This window comes from Schistocerca gregaria, chromosome 1 (assembly GCF_023897955.1).
Source record: "Schistocerca gregaria isolate iqSchGreg1 chromosome 1, iqSchGreg1.2, whole genome shotgun sequence".
Classification (NCBI taxonomy): domain Eukaryota; kingdom Metazoa; phylum Arthropoda; class Insecta; order Orthoptera; family Acrididae; genus Schistocerca; species Schistocerca gregaria.
The window spans coordinates 1,099,077,042-1,099,098,251 of record NC_064920.1 but is presented as its reverse complement, the minus strand read 5'-3'; the positions used below and the strand labels follow the sequence as shown (position 1 = coordinate 1,099,098,251).

The following is a 21,210-nucleotide window of genomic DNA, read 5'->3' as shown; positions in this document are numbered from 1 at the left end:
CCACAAATGTTGATGCTATGGAAGTTAAGTTTGAAATTCTTGTGTCCACACGAGAACAGTAAAAACATATCTGTGTTTCCTAATGTATTCAGTAAATACACAATACAAAAATTCAAATTTTTAGAATACTTCCCACACCAGTTGAGAAGAGAGGAATGTTCATTTTTCGAGAATATGTGCTTTAGACTCGAAGACAATTGTTTATTTAGTGTTTGCAACTTAATTTAGAATGATGAGTGAGGAAAATTATTTTGAATTTTTAGTTAAATTACTTTGTTTGTTTGTTTCTGTCTGTTTCTAATATTTCAGTTAAGAACTGTATAAAAAAATTATTTAAATTCTTGCAAAATAAAAACTCATCTGTAATATATAAAATTCATTATATCATTCCCATATCACTTATTCGTAAGAAAGGGCTACCTTAAAATGCGCAAATGTCACCAAAATCAAATAAAAAGCATGTAGAATTTTTTTTAAAGGCAGTACCTGTCCGAATTCGTCCTCTATATACTGTAACTTTGGACAGAGATTTAAAAACCACATGTGTCCGAAATCACCCCAATTCAAGTGGTGACTTCAGACAATTTATTTAACTGCCTCAGATAAATAAACCTACACATACCCTTTCTGGTTCTGGGATATTTTATTTGTGACACATATACCCTAACACTTCCATAACAATCACTTTAATCTAACAATATAAACGAAAGTTACAATCAAAATAATGACAAAACCATACAAAATCATCCTGTTTGACAGTACACAGCATTCAGGGGGGTACAGAACATCTGTCACTTCAGATTTTCCACGTCTTCCAGGAATACAATAAGCTTATCTATCTAGCTTTTAACCCACTAATGTTTTCGTGTAACAAATTAGTTTTATTTTTCAGGGAATATCTGGAGATATCGTTTATTCACTTTCCTGTATGTTACATCTTATTAAATGTTTGAAATAAATATCTCATTATAAGACCCAACATTTACTGGTGACCCTAACATGATTGTAAGATAACCGCACTGGATACAACACATTTAGTAAGACTCAACCACGCCATGTGATGCAATCGTATCTCAACTGCATTGCCTGATGACTTTTAAACAACTGTGTTGGCTACAGCATGTGCATAAACCCCTCGTAGTATAACATTAACATGTACCATCTGGGTCACGTATTTCCAACATGATTTAGACAGAATACTAGACTTTGCCAATGGCGACATCAACACCCACAGATGAGGAGCCGGGAAGCACGGTAGTCCACCTGCATTGCAGTGAAGCCACTTCCACTCTGTCAACAAAATTCGGTGCTTTGGTTTGTGCAAATGGAGAGTCAGTTTGTGCAATCACATAACTGCCGACAAGACCAAATACTGTTACATAGTTGCAGCACTAAATGAGGGGATGACCAAAGTGCAAGGCATTCTAGACATGCCACCAGCTACATAGCGGTATACAGCACTTAAAAATACAGTTATCAAGTGCATGGTGCAGTCAGAAATGAAGAGATCAGAAAACTGGCTCTGGACAAAAGAACTAGGTGATCACACACAGCCATAGTGTTGGGCACACCAGAAGACATACCCACAACGTCCACGAGTCCATAATCAGGACTTTTGAATTCACGAAGATGTCATTTGGCCTACGTAATGCTGCAAAAAATTGTCAAAGATTTGTGTATGAAGCGACTCGCAATTTTGAATTCTGCTTTGTTTACATCAACCCTTGTTAATTATGTCCAGTCCAGTAGCTGAATATCAATAAAATTTACACCAACTTTTCGACTGGCTTGCCCACAAATGTGACAAAGTGTGTTTTTGGAGCAATAGGGGTACGATACCTGGGCTGCACCATTAATGCCCTTAGAATACGGTCTCCATAGGAGAAGTAGTCAACAATCAATTACTCATAGCAGGCTCCTCACCAGTGAGTGTTGATGTCGCCATTGGCAAAGTCTAGTACTGCATGGTACTATCAAACTGGTCGAAAGAGCTTTTGGGTGGCGGAATTTGGGAGCAGATGGCAAGACTTGTGTGTCAATGCATTGCCTAACAGCAGAATAAAATAACCAAACAAGTTCATGTGCCGCTCGGTACACTTCTACCACTTAATCGTGTGCATCTGAATATAATAGAACGTCTACAACCATCTGAGGGGTTTATCTACTGATTTACTGCAGTTAATTGAGCTGCACGATGGCCAGAGGTTTTTGCCATGGCAGATATTACAGCAGAGACAATAGCTACCACCTTTTCTGAGGGTGGATTGCCTGTGTCAGGCTCCCTTTCCATATCACTATGGATCAGGGCACACAGTCTGACTCATGGAGACAAACGGTTTCTGTCAGACATTGGAGAAGTCCCGACAATTTCAGTTGACAGGTTAAAGCCCATTTACTGCACCACCTCTACCAAGTGGGACAAAGTGTCCAGACAATCCAACATGGGCACGGTAGCCCCATCCTCATCTTCAAATACTACAGCCCGCGTCACGTGACAGTGCTTCCGTGCATAGAGGCAGAACAGTGAAGGAATGAGAACTGCGCATCCGCGGCAATAGAGAGCAGGCAAACAAAGTTCATGTTGCCGAACTGTGTAGCTGCAGTCAACAGTCAGGTTCATTTGCCTATGGTACATTGTATTATACATTCAGAACTATGAGGGGAATAGTAAGTATTAAAACCAATTTTGATCAGTCGTCGTGAGAGAAATATTAACTCAAGTCTTGACAACACTGCGTCCACTGTTCCACAGATTTACTCTGCGCGAAGTTGGGAGACGAGAACAGCTGACACAGCTTTGTGAAGATACGAAGTGCAATTTTTCTCAAAATGACAATTGTCTAACAACAAGAACATTGAAACTGCTAGCAACAATTATCATTTATTTGCGATTTGAACTGTATTACAAGTAAAAATTTAATACACAATTTAAATTAACTTCAAGCACAAACCGAAATCATTACATTTGCTTGACAACTGCTTCTACGCAATAGATTTTTTTAAAACTTATATAAGGTCAATGTGTTCTACTGTAGTTAAGTGTAATCACTGTACATAAAAAATAGTGGTAGAAAAGACTTATGAAAAGACTATTGAAAAAATGGTCTGCAAGTTGTTACTTTTTGCTGTTAAGGGGCATTACGAGTGTAAACTAACTCATTTGACTTTACAGTGAGACACCGTGTTTATAATCCATTGAACAAGCAAACAATTAACCATCATCTGCTAATAACTTCAGGGAATGATGACCGATAACATCGAAAACCACCGATATCTCGACAAGTAACAATTACTATCATTTTAGGGCCTTATTCAGTTCGTGCCTAAAAAATTACAGAGGTTTACATGTGGAACCGACAAATTTATCCGGCTGCATTCTCATGTTTTATTAGAGCATACAACGTGGTAGGAGAAGCTTAAGTTTTCCTTGGCCAATATGTTGAACATTATAGCCTGCATAATTCAAAGGATACGAAGTCCTAATCAAAAAGGCTAGGAAGTTGTTATTATGTACACAACTGATATGTTGACAAACACATTTTTTAAACCACATGTCTTTAAAACTAAGAAACATTATTTACTTTCTCCCAAAGTCTAAATCGCAATATCACCATCACTTCTAGATTACATTAGATTAGTTTTCGTTCCATAGATCCGTGTTGAGGAGATCCTTGTGGATGTGGGACATGTCACCTCCTTTTTATTTTTTTTAAGCTGAAATATTAATACTAATAGTATAAATATATACAAAACCATCATTTGTTCCTATTAAAAAATTCGTCAATGGAGTAGAAGGAGTTGGCCACTAGTAAGTCTTTCAGGCTCCTTTTAAACTGATCTCTATTTGTAACTAAATTTTTTATGTTTGCTGGCAAATTATTGAAGATGAGTGTTCCTGAGTAGTGGACCCCTATTTGAACTAAAGTAAGTGCTTTTAAGTCCTTGTGCAGATCATTTTTGTTCCTGGTATTGTATGTATGAACTGAGCTGTTTGTTGGAAAAAAAGAGATATATTATTTAGGACAAATTTAATTAAGGAGTAAATATACTGAGAGGCAGTAGTTAGTATACCCAGTTCTCTGAAGAGGTTTCTACAAGACGTCCGTGAGTTTACTCCACAAATAATACGTATTACACGCTTTTGGACTCTGATAACTTTTGTGTGACTTGAAGAGTTACCCCAAAATATTATACCATATGACATTATGGAAAGGAAGTAGGCAAAGTATGCAAGCTTTTTCACTTTTATGTCGCCTATGTCTGCTAACACTAGAATTGCAAATACAGATTTGTTAAGGCATTTCTGCAGTTCTATGGTGTGCTCCTCCCAATTGAATTTATTATCAAGTTGTAATCCCAGGAATTTAATACTGTCAACCTCTTCTATCTGCCCTTCTTCGTACTTAATGCATATGCTGGGTGGAATGCTCTTACAGGTTCTGAATTGCATATAGTGAGTCTTTTCGAAGTTTAATGTCAGTGAGTTGGCTTTAAACCATCCATGAAAATATCATTAGCAGATCTTTCTAGAACGACACTCGACATACTATTTATTGCAATACTTGTGTCATCTGCAAACAAAACGAACTCTGCTTCTGGCAGTGTAACTGATAGGAGATCATTAATGTACACAAGAAAAAGCAATGGCCCTAAGATGGATCCTTGTGGGACACCTTGAATATGTCTCCGAAAAATCTGATTGTAAATTTACAATGATAGGTTTAAGGGGAGCTGGAGGTGCCAATGCTGCCCATGTTAAAATCACTAAGTTTGAGAAACATTTATGGATAAACTACCAAATAGATTTTTTTTTTTTTTACATATAGAGTGGTTTAGTATTGCAGTTATGACAGAGGGGTTTTGGAGTATCTTTTCTAGTTTCCTTCCAATTATTATTTTTTATAAATGACCCAAATGTTTTTACAAATAATTGCTTTATAATTAAACTGAAATGAAACTACTGAACATATTGCCAAGTGGCTGTGTTACAATGTAAGTTTGACCACTAGGAGTGCTGTATAAAAATTTCATCTCTCTAGCTTGAGTGGATTTTGAGAAAATGTTCGTTATATTCGAAAAATTCTAATATACGGGAAATGGCTATCAAAGTTTCTCAATACATTCCTGCACTATAGGATGGATTATCAGGGTCTTCTTCTTCATCCTCCAAACGCTTCCTCTTCTGTCTTTTTTTCTGGCCTGTTGTTCCATCATACTTCATATGCCTTTCCTCTTCTTTCTGCTCCTCTTATCCTTTCTCTGTCAATATTTCTTAGTGCTCGTACAGTGTTCACCCCAGCTGTAAATCCTAATGCCTTCAGAACTTCACACTTCACACTGTTCCCTTGGTTGTAGGTTGCTATTGCATCATAAATGCCAAAGTGCAGTGTTTTTATGCTCACAAACACCCTTTTAGGAATCACTTTCCAAATCAAATTGTTTAAGCTCTCATTAGGATTCTGTATCTTTCCGTATAGACATTTGTGTAACAATTCTGGCTGTGCTAAGTCATGAAAAATTGGTTTTACTGCTTTTATCACAGCTGCTGGCTAACCATGTTTGTGATCATAGTCCTTTTTTGCATTATATTTGCACCAGGAATCTTTTGGGCACAGGCTGTATTGAGGGTATTCATTGGAAGAGGCAGTATGAAGGAACAATGCCCACATTGCTTTTCGCATGTCACTAACATTACTAGTATTTTGCCTTATAGCATACCCATAGTATCTCTGTAGACGTTTAATCACCTCAACAGCAAGCCTGCCTCTCCCTCCTATTGTCTTTCCATCACTGAGCTTCCTTAAACCCAAAGTTAGTTTGAGCCTTCGAAGCCGTGCACCCATAAGCTTTTGCATATGGCCAATGCATTCCAACTTTTCAACTACAAATTCATTTCTATATGGTTTCAGTTGCTCTATAGTCTTGAAACCTTTGGAGTCACCATCCCCAAGGTAGTATTTGTACCTAACATTGTATCTGGGATCTGAACGTTCAAAAATTTGTTTCACTCCATCCACTTCCATTGCTCCACTTGATCGACTAAAATTTGCCTCACACGTTCCACTGTGCTCTCCTTTGATTTTATTTTTGCACCTACAATGTTTTGATAATGTTGCAACATCTATCACTTTTGCAGTATCACAAGTAGCAGTTACAACCCCATTCAGGGATTTATGGCCCTCTTTTGCCAGGAACCATCTAATGCCACTACCAAATCCCTAGAACCACCATTCATTTCTACAGGATTCCTCCACTGCTTCCGTCATGGTTTTCAAAGCCATATCTTCAAATGAGGATCCTACCAGTTGACAGTAGTACCCAAATTTGCTTGGAGGTGATGGCAAGTTCATAATACCACAAAACAGTTTACCAGCAGCAGACCCTTTTCCAATGGATCGAAGGCCATACACAAGTCGAACATTCACATCAAACACACTACATCGTCCATTTTCATCAAAGAGACTGGCACGTGAATTGTAGAAAGTCACTTGATACTTGCAACACGCACAGATTATCTTCATCTCACAAGCGCTAGTCCCACTCCTACACTTGAACACACTTTGCGCAGAACACTTTCTTTCAGCACAGAAGATGATAATCCAGTATTCAGTACTTCATTAATATCATCACTGTCACTAACATATTCACGAAATCTGTCACTTCCACCAGTCAGCTTCTTGCTATAAGATGCCACAGGGCTATGGCCGGCCATGTGTTTCTTAGCAGAACAATGCACTGTTTCAGTAATTGTAGCATCGCAACTTGGTATTAGTGTTAATTTTCTTTTCCCTACATTCTTCCTCTTCTTATATACACGGTTACTAAAACGTGGCATCGTAACAAGAAGTATAATACTACCAACAACAGGCGCAACACTGAACTAATTCGAAACGGTAAACAGCAAAGAGACGATGTTCCGCACTCTTAGCACCTCATTTGTCACAGGAAACAATGTAGCAAACCCTCACACACTCGCTGTATGCATAATAGGCCGAGAAAATCCCAAGCAGTTTGCCAGGAAGTCACGAGAGGGTGTTAGATGCAGTCAGCGGCCGCCCATTTTCTCTGCAGGCGTGGGGGAAAATGGTAATAACTCCACTTCTAGGGCGAGTAGAACAATAATTCAAAGTTTACATTAAAAAAATAATAAAACAAACGTAATTTTTTTTGGATCTGACCACCTCCAGCTCCCCTTAAGGCTTATATCCATCATCACTTACCTGTCAGATTATTCTTTCTGAACCTTTTCAGCATGCTGCACAGACTGTGCCCATGCTGCAGGTGGGATGTTGCTTACTGCCTCATGCACAAGCGATTCAGTGAATGTTATCTTTAAATATTTGTTCTCCCACATAGCCTTATCCTTTGCCCAAATTAATTCAGTGGGGATAGACTGAGTGGCAAGTGGGTAAATGCAAAACTGTGTGAGCCCATTCACGTATAAAGAAGTCCATGTTGTACGTTCTGTCACGTGACTTGAATAAATTAACAAACTGCAGGAGATCGGCATGGGTTTGGTTTATACTGTGCTTAATATTTTTATTTTTAAGCCAGGAAAAAATATCCGCTTTCTGGTGTTTGTACTTGGTGTTTTCTCTGTAACAGTTGAATTATAACTGTAAATGACCGACTTCGAAACAAGGTATGACAATAATTGTGAATCACATCACCAAACTCACAGCGTTCATTTCCGAATGGTAGTCACTGCTGTTTTAAGAAACACAAAATACAAGTTTACTCTCAGAAACAAAACCAGAAGAAGCGATAGCATGCAGAATAATTATCCGAGAACCTATTCCTATGAAAACTTTAAAACTGCCAGTATCAGCACTCATTTTCCAACAGATCTTCCTGGAATGATTCTAATTGACCCATGTTTCATCAAGGTAACACACTGTTAAACTACCTCCACCTCTTGTATCGTGAATCTTTATATGGGATGCAGTTTATGCAGCACCTATGTCACTTCTTTTAACTAAAAACTCTCTTGTTAACATATCAGAAAACAACGTCTTTTAAAATTCTTTACACTGATGAAATGCTTAACAATTGAAGCCTGCATAACTAACACTTTTTGTGATTTCAGGGATTCATCATTCACATGGAGCACTTTAAAACATCATTGTTAAAACCTTCCAGTTGTTAGATGCTCATAAACATAATTCACAAACAAATGCTGTTCACTCCTGTGGTGGTGCTGGAGTGGGAGCTGCCGCCTTATTGAGACAGGTTATTCATAATCAAGTCATTGCTCCTGTGTGTGAAGAGAATTTGATGGCATCAGAGGCTTCGCCATTGCGCAATAATAGATAAAATGATATCGTGTTACTGGAGAATCCAGATGGTGTGTGTGGGCACTGGGATGTAGCAACTCAAGTCCACGAAAATAAACAATTAAAGGAATCACTGCAAAATCCTTTTTTTTTTTTTTTTTTTTTACATGTCGTGCAGTTGAAATATCCTACTTTGTTTCCCATATCAGCTGACACAGTTCGGGCACCAGCCTACCTGGTTAATGTGTGGCCATCGAGAGGAAGCTTCATAGTGATCACAAACTCTACTGAGCAGTGCCCTGTGAGGATTATCTCTATCTAGTGGACTGTAATATTTTCCAATAAACCAGTATTTTCTACAGTGAAAGATGGTCCAGTATGGGTATACAGGCTGCATGGTGTCAGTTTCAAGCCCAAATACATCAGTCATTTCACAGTGGGACTGTGTCTGGCAGCCTGGGGGCTGATGTGATTCCGTAAATTTGGGATGCTTCAGAGGATACATGACCAACTTGATACTGCACAGTCCACTCATTTAATGGGTAATGTTAGGATCGTATCAGTGCAAGAACTACACCAAAGATACATCATGCGTGATTAATCTGTTTTCAGCAGGATGAGTCTCCAATACATGTCAGCTGTGATGCAGGATGGTTCGCAGAACAGACTGGAACTTTTCTTTTCAAATGGCCTCTCCTTGTACTGGGCCTCAGCCATACTCACCATGTAAGGGCGGAGATGAACCAGACAATGTGAGGGAACTGGCCTCACCCCCATGCCCAGAACACTCACTCACTCAATGACATATAAAATGTCACCCTGCCTGAACAGGAGCAGCTGGCTGAAAAATGGAGAAATTTATTACTAACTTTTTGGTCTTCCTTCTGCGAAAATACAGATTGCCACTGAAGTGAAGGGCCTTTGGATGGTACATAAAATGGTAAACAAACCATATGATGTGTACTTACGAAAGATGATAAATTATTATTAAGAATTGTGAAATACTCTTTCCGTTGATTTTGTGATTAATGGAGATTAAACAACTTAAAACAATACAAGAACAAAATAATTGTTGCTGTGCAGTTGCTTATCAGTTTGCTGACTATGCCAACAAACTACAAAGTCACTATACTACATTCTGTGATATTCAGGTATTTCACTCTCCTTCCATCCCCGACTCTACCTCATGGCTGCAGGACTTTCTTGCGATTTTTAGAGGGTGTGTTTCATGATGAGTGTCAACAAGGCATATGTCCCTCAACTACACTCACCATCACCAAGTGTCCTTTATTTTTATGAGCTGTAGTGTAGACTCTGTAATGGAATTGGCTCCTGCATAACATCATCAGTATTCAGATTTCAGCAACTACAACTTTTTGTGCTGCCACTTGTTCATATCAACTTGCTATGGGCTTTCACATAACTCTAAATTGACATTCACCTTGAATCACATCCACAGCAAGAAACTCGGGCTTTTGATGATTATAGCAGAACATGAAGTATTGGCCCAGAATTAAAATTGTTGTAGCTTTGAAAATTTTGAGGACATATTACTTCAGGATTGGCACATGTTTAAATGAATGAGTTAACATTGCTAACAAAGCTTTTATTTTTAGCACAACAATTTGATGAGTATAATAATAGTAATAATAATCATCATGATAATGGTAATACTGTATTTACTGAGGAAATGGTAAATTTTTCACTAAAATGAATTATAACCAGTAAAACCACTGCACTGCAGAAACAGACAGTTCCGAATAATTTAATACAACAACAATCGTGACAACATACGCAAAAACACCATGCTCACCAATAAGATATATTACACACACTAAAGTAAAGTATGAATACATACCAATGTACAAATGGTACAAAATAGTTTTATCTGAATGATTTCTTAACCAGTACATACATGTCACATCACACATATCACAGCACCAGACATGGAGATAAAAGTGACTGATGTTTGATGTATTCCAAGACTTGATATTACAAAACACTGTACCTTCTTGTAAAAGCAATGGGAGACTTCTAACAGAAACATCCATCCACAGAATAATTATCCTCGCTGCAAACTAAGTAATCCATAAGGCTCATTTTATGATGACTGCCTTAATTTTGGCCTTTCTATATTTTTACTACATACACGAAGTCAGCAGAGTTTAAAAGGCATTATGATTACACAGCATTTTATTTTTATTCAGTCAGTGTATATATTATTCATCAAAAATTATACATTTGAATACAATAATAATTAATTAAATTTCAAAGTACAAAACAATGTTGTTCAATGACAGCTCTAGGTGGAGATGAAACTCTCTCTTTACCAGCTCAAAAGCCAAGAAATAAAAGTGTTTATTTTAATTATGACCCAATGAATAAGTCTTAAGGCCACTCCACCAATTACACAGAGATTTTAAGGCCACTCCATCAACACATAATTAAGTTCCAAGAGAGAACAAGAGGAGTAACTCATAACCCACCACTAGTTGAAATCTTACATGAAGATTCACTGCTTCTAGCTGGAAAAAAAGCAGAAATACAAACACATCATAGGAGTTTGTATCTACGTGAACATTTAGTGAACTTTGTGTTCCTACGATGAATACACGAAAGTAATTGTTCAAAATAGGACTGAATGTAGTGCACATGAAAGTTTTTATTCAAGACATAACAAAATTTTAATATTCACTGCAAAACCAAGACACTAATTTATTTACGCAGCAAATACTTCACAGACCAGGACATCAACTGTGACTATGGTTTTTTATAACGTTCCTTACTCAATATTTCACAAACAGTCTGTGTGATAATCTACTGACATAAATACAGTATTAACAATGTGAAAAATATAACAGAACACTACATACAACAAATTTGTACCTACTAGTTTAACTAACTAGCATGGTATTTTTGCGCAAAAAGCTTCATAAATATCACCTATCTCCACGTACACTAAATGCCAAAACACTCATAGGTTTACAGTAGATAAAATGGAACAACATTTTTTCCTTAAATGACAAGGTAAGCTGTAAAAATAATATGGCATCCTTCTCACTGTCGCCTTGAGACATATTGTAATGAATCAAAAAATTATTCTGCAATTTAGTTAAATGTTTATCTAAAATTCAAAGAACTATCACGGTCTGCTAACCTAACATAGCTAAACTGTCTTTCAACACTAAAATAACTATCTGAAGAAAATTCCAAAAGTATTTAGGCCACATAATTTCACAATTTTTGGTTGTATATCACTCTGTCGCACACATAATTCTTGAAATACATATGTGTAATGCACACACATACTGCAACTGGGCTGCCAGCACACTGACTTCGTCTCAGCACTGTAGAGTTACTCAGTTCATCCACTATAGAACTGAAACTGTGAGTGTGTGTTTCACTGTGCTGCACCAGCCTCCCAGTTAGTCTTCATCACACGCCATACATCCATGTACGTTTGCATTACTCTCCAATACAGCCGAAGGCTTCAGTTCTGTCTTTTGCAACAAGTTGCACATAAAATTATTCTGAATAGACATTTAGATGAATAAGATAAGACAAAAACACTAATAGATACAGAGATATATAGAAGTAAATAGTGTGCGAGAGCGAATGTGTGTGTGTGTGTGTGTGTGTGTGTGTGTGTGTGTGTGTGTGTGTGTGTGTGTTTTATATGTAGATGATGGATGATGATTATGATGTAGAGGAAAATATGACCAATGACAAAGAAAAATCATATTCAGTAGTCTTCACATTTAAAATACTGAAATAGTGATTTAGGATACTTTTCCACTTTATGTATAATAAATACACATTGCTTTACCACCAATCACTGATTCTCACAATTAAACAACACATAGAAAGAGCACAAGTTTCTTTTCAACTGGTAATAAAAATAAAGATTTTTAGCCAATCAGGGTACAAGTTCAAATACGGGAAGTTAGGGAAGCTGAAAACTCGAAATACAAACTGCATCTCATAAAAATACAGTGTCACCATCACTTTTTAGTGACACTGATTAAAAAGTCAAATTTGTCCAATATTAGTTGTGCATTAAACTAAAATGAAACAAGCAATAATTATGTATAGTTAACTGTTTGAGGAATACAAATTATCAAGATGCAATTTATGTACTTTTAAAGAGCTGTTTGAAATATTTTAACACTTTTTAAATTGACTTGATGAATCTGTGATGATGAGGACTTACTTTCATAACTCTAAATGTAAAATACATTTATGTAATAAGTTTAAAGATGGAGGGCAGGATCAAATTACATAAATCACAGATAGAAGGACACAAATGACCAAAATATACTACTGAGTCCTGTACAATAATAACATGAATATTTATTACCAGCAGAACCATTTAACATCTGGCAAAAAGGATATGTCTCCTCCATTTAACTCCTGTGTTTCCCCATACCAAAGCATGGTACAAGAATAATGAACACAGGCGACCGGAAACATGTGATGGTCATGTAGTGGAGCAAACACTTCGCTTGTGCAAAGCTGCAAAGAAAATAGAAGTGCTAATATAAATATGTCAAATGAAAAGTACAATAGTTTACATGCCTTATAGTCTTAGCCTAACAACTGAACACATCATTACTAAAACAATGACACTGAGGCAAACAATTCCTACTGGTTTGTCTCTGTGGATGAAGATGAGTGCACTCACATTGCTTTGAGACATTTCATGTGACGTCCCCATCCACAGTTCTTCAAATACAATATAGTTCCAATCAGTTGTTGGATAATGTATCAACACCTTTTAACATACAAATGGCATTGCATACTAAGATACACTTACAGAGTAAGGAAAACTACTTGCTACTGGGGGAAGAGGCAGAGGAGACTTTTTTAAAATACAGACATGTACGATTACAATTCCAACAGGCCATGGAGAGTATTTTAGGCCTTAGACATTTACTTCATTCAGAACAAATTTTTCATTTCCTATGTCCCCACACTGAGTGTTCGTTCTCTATATGAATAACACTCAGAATGGCATTTATGAAAAATGTTACTGTAAGTATTCAATAGTCAACACTCTTTACAGCAGCCAGTAAGATTACATATTAAACATATATGGACCTACACTACACTGGTTCCTTGAAAGCCCAGTAAAAAACTTTTTTGTTAAAAATAGAAATAACAGCAAATTAAAGCCTTGTCTATAGTGACTATTTCTTGATTATTTATTCTCTCCAACAGTTTCATCTGAATCCTACAGGTCTTTGCTACTTCATCCATAATACAAAGCTGCTGACACACTTCTGTACTATCAACACTCCAAACTCTCAATGTCCTACTGACTTTAAATTCACTCCCACTTGTCGCCAACTATATCTTTACTAATAAATACTATTCACTCAAAATAAAGATATAAAAATAAATCTGCGGGACAGTCACTGCCACCCACATGACACCTTAAAATGTAAATTTTACCATGAGAAATTGTTTCTGTTTCCCCAAGATCCTAAGGCCCTTGCGTGGTTCACTCATGCTACATTCATGATATGGACCAAGAGCAAGGCACTACCCATATTCCTCCATCACCTTAATACCATTTCTCCAATTCATTTCACCTTCCCCTTTTCAGCTCAGCATTAGAATTTTCTGAGCATTAACCTCAACCCCATTAATGGCTGAATAATGTCACCAATCCACAAAAAACATACCACCTACAGAAACTAACTCCATTTTCATAGTTGCAAACCCTTCCACACTTAAATGCAGTCAAGCCAACCATGGATGGCTGATCAGCAGTAACAGACAAACCTACGCTATTCAGTAAGGCACTACCCCCAAGACCTACTTCACAAACAGATCTCCCACACGCCATATTCACCCATAAAGGTATCTTCACACTTACTCAAAGAGAGTTTTGTAGGAGCATTACCGTTCACAAAATACATAAACAAACTAGTGGATAACGTCAGAAGCCACAAAAGTCTATTTGCACATTATGTCGTCGTAACTACAGAAGTCAGACTGCTAGAAAACTGTAGCGAATGCAGGATGACCTGCTGCACAGAATCAACACTATGCGGATACAGGCAGTACATCTAGGATGTGTACATAGTGACTTAAACTGGAATTATCACTGAAAGTTAATCATAGGAAGAGCAGATGCCAGGCTGAAATTCACTGGAAGAATCCCCATAAAGTGTTGTCCATTTACGAAGGAGATAGTGTGCAACACCCTCAAATAACTTGAGTATTACCCCTTAGTCTGGGATATCTTCATGATCAAGCAAAGACAGAAGATACACAGAGCAACTGTGTGTACCTACATCTACGTAGATAGTCCGCAAGCCACCATACAGTGTGTGGCGGAGGGTACCCTGTACCACTACTTGCCATTTCCCTCCTGTTCCACTTGCAAATAAAGCAAGGGAAAAATGACTGTCTGTACGCCTCTGTATGAACCCTAATTTCTCTTTTTTTAACTTTGTGGTCCTTACGCGTGATGTATGTTGGTGGCAGTAGAATCGTTTGGGAGTCAGCTTCAAATGCCAGTTCTCTTAACATTCTCAATAGTGTTTCTTGAAAAGAATGTCACTGTCCCTCCAGGGCTTCCCATTTGAGTTCCTGAAGCATCTCCCTACCACTTACATTTTGTTTGAACCTACGAGTAACAAATCTAGCAGCCCGCCTCTGAATTGCTTACATGTTTCCCTTCAATCCAACCTGGTATGGATCCCGAACTCTCTAGCAGTACACAGAAGTCTACCATTTCCCTTACCGAACACTGTTCTCACGTGCTTATTCCACCTCATATCACTTTGCAATGACACGCCCAGATATTTAAATGACTTTAATGTGTCAAGCATGGCACTAGTAATAGTGTATCCAAACATTACAGGTTTGTTCTTCCTACTCATCCACATTAACTTACATTTTTTCCACATTTAGGGCTAGCTGCCATTCATCATACCAACCGGAAATTTTGTCCAAGTCGTCTTGTACCTTTCTACACTCACTCAACTTCAACACCTTCCAATACACCATGGCATCATCAGCAAACAATAGGAGACTGCTGCCCACCCTGTCTGGCAAATCATTAATGTATATAGAGAACAACAGCGGTCCTTTTACACCTTCCTGGGGCACTCCTGGCAATACCCTTGTCTCTGATGAACACCTGTCACAAGGACAACATACTGGGTTATATTATTTAAGAAGTGCTTGAACTACTCACATATATGTGAACTTATTTCAAATGCTTGTACGTTTGTTAAGGGCCAGCAATGGGGGCACCAGGCCAAATGCTTTCCATAAATCTAGAAATATGGAATCTGCATGTTGCCCTTCACCCATAGTTCTCAGCTTATCAGCGAAAAAAAGGGCAAGCTGAGGTTTTCATGAACGATTCTTTCTAAAACGATGTTGATTCATGGACATACGCTTCTTAGCCTCAAAAAAGTTATTGTATTTGAACTGAGGAAGTGATTAGGATTCTACAGCAGACAGAAATTAGGGATAGTGATTTGTAATTTTGCAGGTCCATTCTTTTACCTTTCTTATACAATGGAATCACCTACGTTTTTTCCAGTTGCTTGGGACTTTGTGGTGGACAAGAAATTCATGACACATGCAAGCTAGGTAAGGGGCCAATGCTGCAGAGTACTCTTTGTAAAATCAAACTTGAGTTATATCCGAACCTGCGATTTATTTGCTTTCAAATCTTTAAGTCGTTTCTCTACGCCAGGTATGTTAATTTCTATGTCATCCATACAGGAGTCTGTCCGATGGTCAAATGACGGTATGTCTGTATGGTTCTCCTATGTGAATGATTTGTTGAATGTGAAATTTAAAACCTCAGCCTTCGTTTTGTTATCTTCAACTGAAACACCAGGTTGGCAACAAGGGACTGAATGGAAGCCTTAGAACCACTTAGCGATTTTACATACGACCAGAATTTTCTTGGGTTCTCTGCCAGATCTTTTGCTAAGGTGTAAATGTGGTAGTTGCTGTAGGTTTCGCGCACAGATCTTTTCACAGGCACACAGATCTCTACTGTCCTTCACTGTCACTATTTGTGTGTCCCCTTTTGAACCTAGAGTGAAACAATCCCTGCTTCCTCAGCATCTTGCCAATTTTGTTATTAAACTATGGAGGGTTTTTTCCATCCTTTATTCACTTACTAGGCATGGAAAATCTACAGACCACAATTTATAATCTGCTTAAACTTTGCCCATAATTCTGCTACATCCATCATACTGAAACTAAGTGATGCTAATTCACTGTCTACGTGACGTGTTAATAACTGCTTATCTGCTCTTATCTAGCTGAAACACTCTCCTAGCCTTCTTGACTGATTTATTAACTTTTGTAATCATAATGGCTATACATCATGATCACCAATCCCCATTTCTATACCGAGATTTTCGATAAGGTCCAGTCTACTTGTAGCTACATGGTCTAAGATACTTCCATTGCATGTGGGCTGCCAAGCTACCTGCTCAAGACAATTTTCAGAAAATTGTGTTCAAAAGTATTTCACACGACTTTCTGTCTGTGGCACCTCCTCCCCCAACCTCCCCCAATGAATCCATATAATGCCAGTCTATACCTGGCAGGCTAAAGTCGCATTCAACTAGTACTGCATGACGTGGTTATTTACATACTATTGACCATAGACTTTTCTTGAATGACTCTAGAACTGCCACAGCAGAATCAGGTGGCTGGCAAAAACATCCAACAATTAACTCAGACTCACTCACATCCGTTATACGCAACCAGACAACTTCACCATCACACTGAATTTCGATCTCAACAGACACAATATTTTTGTCTAGTGCAATCAAAACTCCCCCCTCCTTTGGGCTCTAATCTGAATTTCCGATATACATTCAACAAGTCGCTTAATATCTCAGAGATTTTGACTTTGGGTTTCAGCCAGCTCTCAGTACCAAGAGTAATTTGAGTGCAAGAACTTTCCTGGAGTGTAGTAAATTCGAGAACTTTATCATAAATACTTTGACAGTTTACTGATAAAATTGTGACAGTCAAAGTGTCTTTATTCTGAAGCCATTTGACTTCCCTTGCTGTGAATTGACTGGCGAGTGTTCATCGGAGCACCTGAAATTACCACCTAGCCTAAAAATCCTGTTTATACTCCACAAGTACTCTGTTACCAAAGTAGCTGCTTCCTTTATGTAGTGGACACCTGACCTATCAAGGTGAGTCCTACAAATCCCCAGATGATAACACAGGTCTAGAAATCTGCATCCAAGTCCGTCATACAGTCGATGAAGCCTTTAGTAGAGACCCTCCACTCACCAGGTGTAAATGCGGACAAGGAAAACAAATTCCCTGATTTCCCGACTAAAAGTACACTTTCTCCCAGGCGGAAATATACTTTTTCCGTGTTAAGTGACAGTATAGTTTCCCTCAGAACTGCAAAACTTATCGATCTTTTGAATGGTTATGGTTTTATACACGGGCATAGAATTTCCCCGCACTTTATAAAATAGAACGAGGAGTGGCGTTTTGGAAAGATCTTTGTTGTGAAGCAACATTTACCCTGTATATTTTCGTATTACGAAAGTATAAATTCTAATTCCATCAAAAACTGCATGTTACTTTCACAAGCATTGAAATCGAGATTGCGATGCACTTTTGTAAGCCAGTCATAGCTCATGTCACATGATCTCACCAGCCGATGACAGTGGATATTCAGAGTGTAGGACACATGATGTAGTCAGCCAATCAGCAACATCACTGTTAAGTAGTGCGGACACACAAACAAGAAAAGTTAATGGTTTAAATTGATATACATAGTGTTACTACAAGAAAAGAAAAGCTTTCAAGTATAATGTTGATCTCTAAGGTTAATAAGCTGCAAGAGAAGCTAAGCTTCCAAATATAATGTTGATCTTTTTGCGCGTATTACACTTTAAGATATATCACACAAATGTGCCAGTAAAATTTTTAATAACGAGATAAATGTCTGATCTGCTGGGCTCGAAACTCTTCTAAATGGCTCGTCATCAAAAAGCTGATTTTTAAATGAGTGTCAAACTCTGTGTGATTTAAGAAATTCATCGTACATTCTCGCACATAGTTGAACTTGTGTTAAAGGAAATTTACTTTGAAAGTATTACTTTTCAAATCAGCATTCGCAACATTTTCCCGCAATCTGTTAGAAATAGGTTCGTTTCAGCAGTTGCCACAGAGTGCCAGATGACAGGCGCCATCGTGCTTGTGCAGCTACGATGACGGAGGACACCCATATGTTCGTAATTGTAATACATTAAAAGATCTTACACTATGGCATAAAAGAAACAAGACATCATAGGATACCCCCAAAGCATCGGAATAAGCACATTTAAAGTGCATACTTAAAGTGCACATTCATATGTCCAGATTCCCAATGAAGTAATCCTCAACCTGATATTACAAGCTTTTCAGTGTGGTTTTCGGGATATAAAATCTCTTAGAGAACCAGTACAGTATTATCTCATGTTTGGTTCTTTATTATGGCATAATGCCACATGTGTTAGAAGATGAAAATGTGCACTTGAAATGCAGCGAATAGTTGAACCTAGCCAATAGCCTGGTACTAAACACTTCGTTTCAAATACACTGATTGCCTCAGCAGAAAAGATCAATAAAAGCCAAATTTTTTTAGCATACTGACAAAAACAATTTCATTGTTTTGCAAGGCAATTAATGCTTGACTGTCAGAAAAGTGGAAATAAAATAAAATCTGAAAATAACAACAAATTTTGCCTTCCATAATTATGTGAACATATTTTAATTAACTTGATAGCTTCCGGCCACAGAAATCCATTTTGTTTTCATTTGATGTGAGAGCATTAAATGAAAAGGAAGCAGCAAGATCACGAGTCATGTGGAGACTACCCACTTCCCCACTATAACTCAGACTGCTCTGCTCATCAGTCCCGGATCTATGATATTTCTTAAACGGGACAATACTTGAAATCATGGACTTAACATGTGTTAACACATCTCGTCCCCTCTTATCTACACACACCCACACTTACCTTCTTTGGAGACTTCGCCCCCCCCCCCCCCCTCCAGGGACACATTCCCCTTCATCTTTGTTTACTATCATCCTTATCACTGATGGGTCCCTATCACTCCAGGGTCTGGGTGATCTGGCCTTCCTTTGAACATTCTCCAACTTATCCCTCTCTCCTCTCCGAGGAAGGAAGTATTAGTTCCTAAAGTTACAAGTCTCTCACTTTTGTGTGTGTGTGTGTGTGTGTGTGTGTGTGTGTGTGTGTGTGTGTGTGTGTGTGTGTGTGTGTGTGTGTGTGTGTGTGTGTGCCACCAGTGCTATACATTTCACCTCCCACATGGTATTGCCCAGCAACCCTAGCTCGTAAAGTATTAGTTTTTTGAACTGGCAAATATAATAAAGTTCTGAAGTTTCAGGCCGATTAACTAAATCTACAACATAATTCAATTACTTCTGATAAAAAATTCTGGCAACTGAAACGAAATAATATACACAAAGACATTTTCAAAAACCACTCTCACAAGCTATCTTTACAACCACAAAACTGCAAGAAGGATGACACTCACATAGCTTATTCATACATAAATGATATTTTGTAGACATTATAGATTACTGTGTGAAAATATTGGAATTGGAATTACACATAAAATTAATTTTAGCTAATCTATTACTTAATAGAAGTTACACTTTACTTGTGTATAAAATAATTAAACAGTGTACTGTAAGATATTACTCCTCTGTAGACAAGATTCACATGAAGATACTGAAGTTCTACATATTTTGTACTGAATGGCTTTATGTAAGGTTTTTCAACATTTCTGTAATTACAATGCAATGAAAAAAGAAATGCTTGGAGGTTTGGTACATACACGAGTGCTTTACATATTTATGACTGCACTACATATTCTGTTCCTGAGCCATCCTCTGTTTGAACAAAGCTGTTTCCTCAAATATGTATTCTTTCAGTGTTTCTTTTGGCAAGTCATCAAGTTCCATAGAAAATCGGAATGGTTCTTCTGCAACAGGCTGAAAAGTAGAATTATCTTAATAGCATCATATACTTTTCTGAAACATGCCAATTTTTATTTATAAGTATTATGGGAATCCTAGGCTGAAAAACAGTGAGCAAACAAACACTGAACACACAAAATAAAGGTGCCCTGCACAATGGCTCCAAAATTCATTGATAAAAAATGGAACACTACAAAATTTCAAATTTTGAAAGTTTAATAAAAAAAATGCTCTGTACAGCTGTTCGGCATCGTTTGCATTCTAAAATTGGATTTGGTTTGTGTCTGCTTTTTTCGTGTAAAGACAAATCAACTGCCTTTTTTATGAGTAAAAAAACTTTATGACAGAGTCACTGAGATCTTACCTCACAAGGAGAGAAGACTAAAAGGGAAAAAATAATAAACACAAGTAAAATCTACCCAAGTAAAATATTGAAGTGGAAGGATCATCAGGTGCATCACAACCAATAACTTTTCCCATTTCATTTTTGCTCTTCTTTTGTGCCTGACTCAAAACAGTCCAGAACTCTGTATAATCTCTAAAATTAAAGAATAATAAAATTAAACTAGAAAGAAAAGATAAATTTTGGTGTTAGAAAGTATTTTCTGAAAGTATACCTCTGGAATCCAGCCTTCTACAGAAGTGAAATGTAGGCAACACACAGTACAGACTGAAAGAGAGAGATGTTTTTGAAATTTGGTAACGTAGAAGAATGCTGAAGATTAGATAACTAATGAATAGATACTGAATCAAACTGGGAAAAAAATTTCTAGTATGAATTGACTAATAGAAGGGAAAAGGTGATACGACACATTCTGAGGCATCAAAGACTAGTCAATTTAGTAATGGCAGTAAAAACCGTAGAGAGAGACCAAAACGTAACTACAATAAGCAGGCTCAAATGGATGTGAGTTGCAATAGTTATGCAGC

General features: G+C 37.6%; 1 protein-coding gene across 1 annotated transcript in view; it reads right to left on the bottom strand.

The window, feature by feature from the left end:
- Nucleotides 1-9,858: 9,858 nt before the first annotated feature.
- LOC126282363 (mitogen-activated protein kinase 1) overlaps nucleotides 9,859-21,210 on the bottom strand; it is a 358,007-nt gene continuing 346,655 nt past the window's right edge. Inside the window, exons 7-8 of the mRNA XM_049982024.1 lie at nucleotides 20,139-20,295; nucleotides 9,859-12,785 (exon numbers count right to left, since the gene is read on the bottom strand). Of these exons, the coding sequence (XP_049837981.1) occupies nucleotides 20,167-20,295 (129 nt within the window). The 3' untranslated portion in view covers nucleotides 9,859-12,785; nucleotides 20,139-20,166. The remainder of the gene's footprint in view (nucleotides 12,786-20,138; nucleotides 20,296-21,210) is intronic.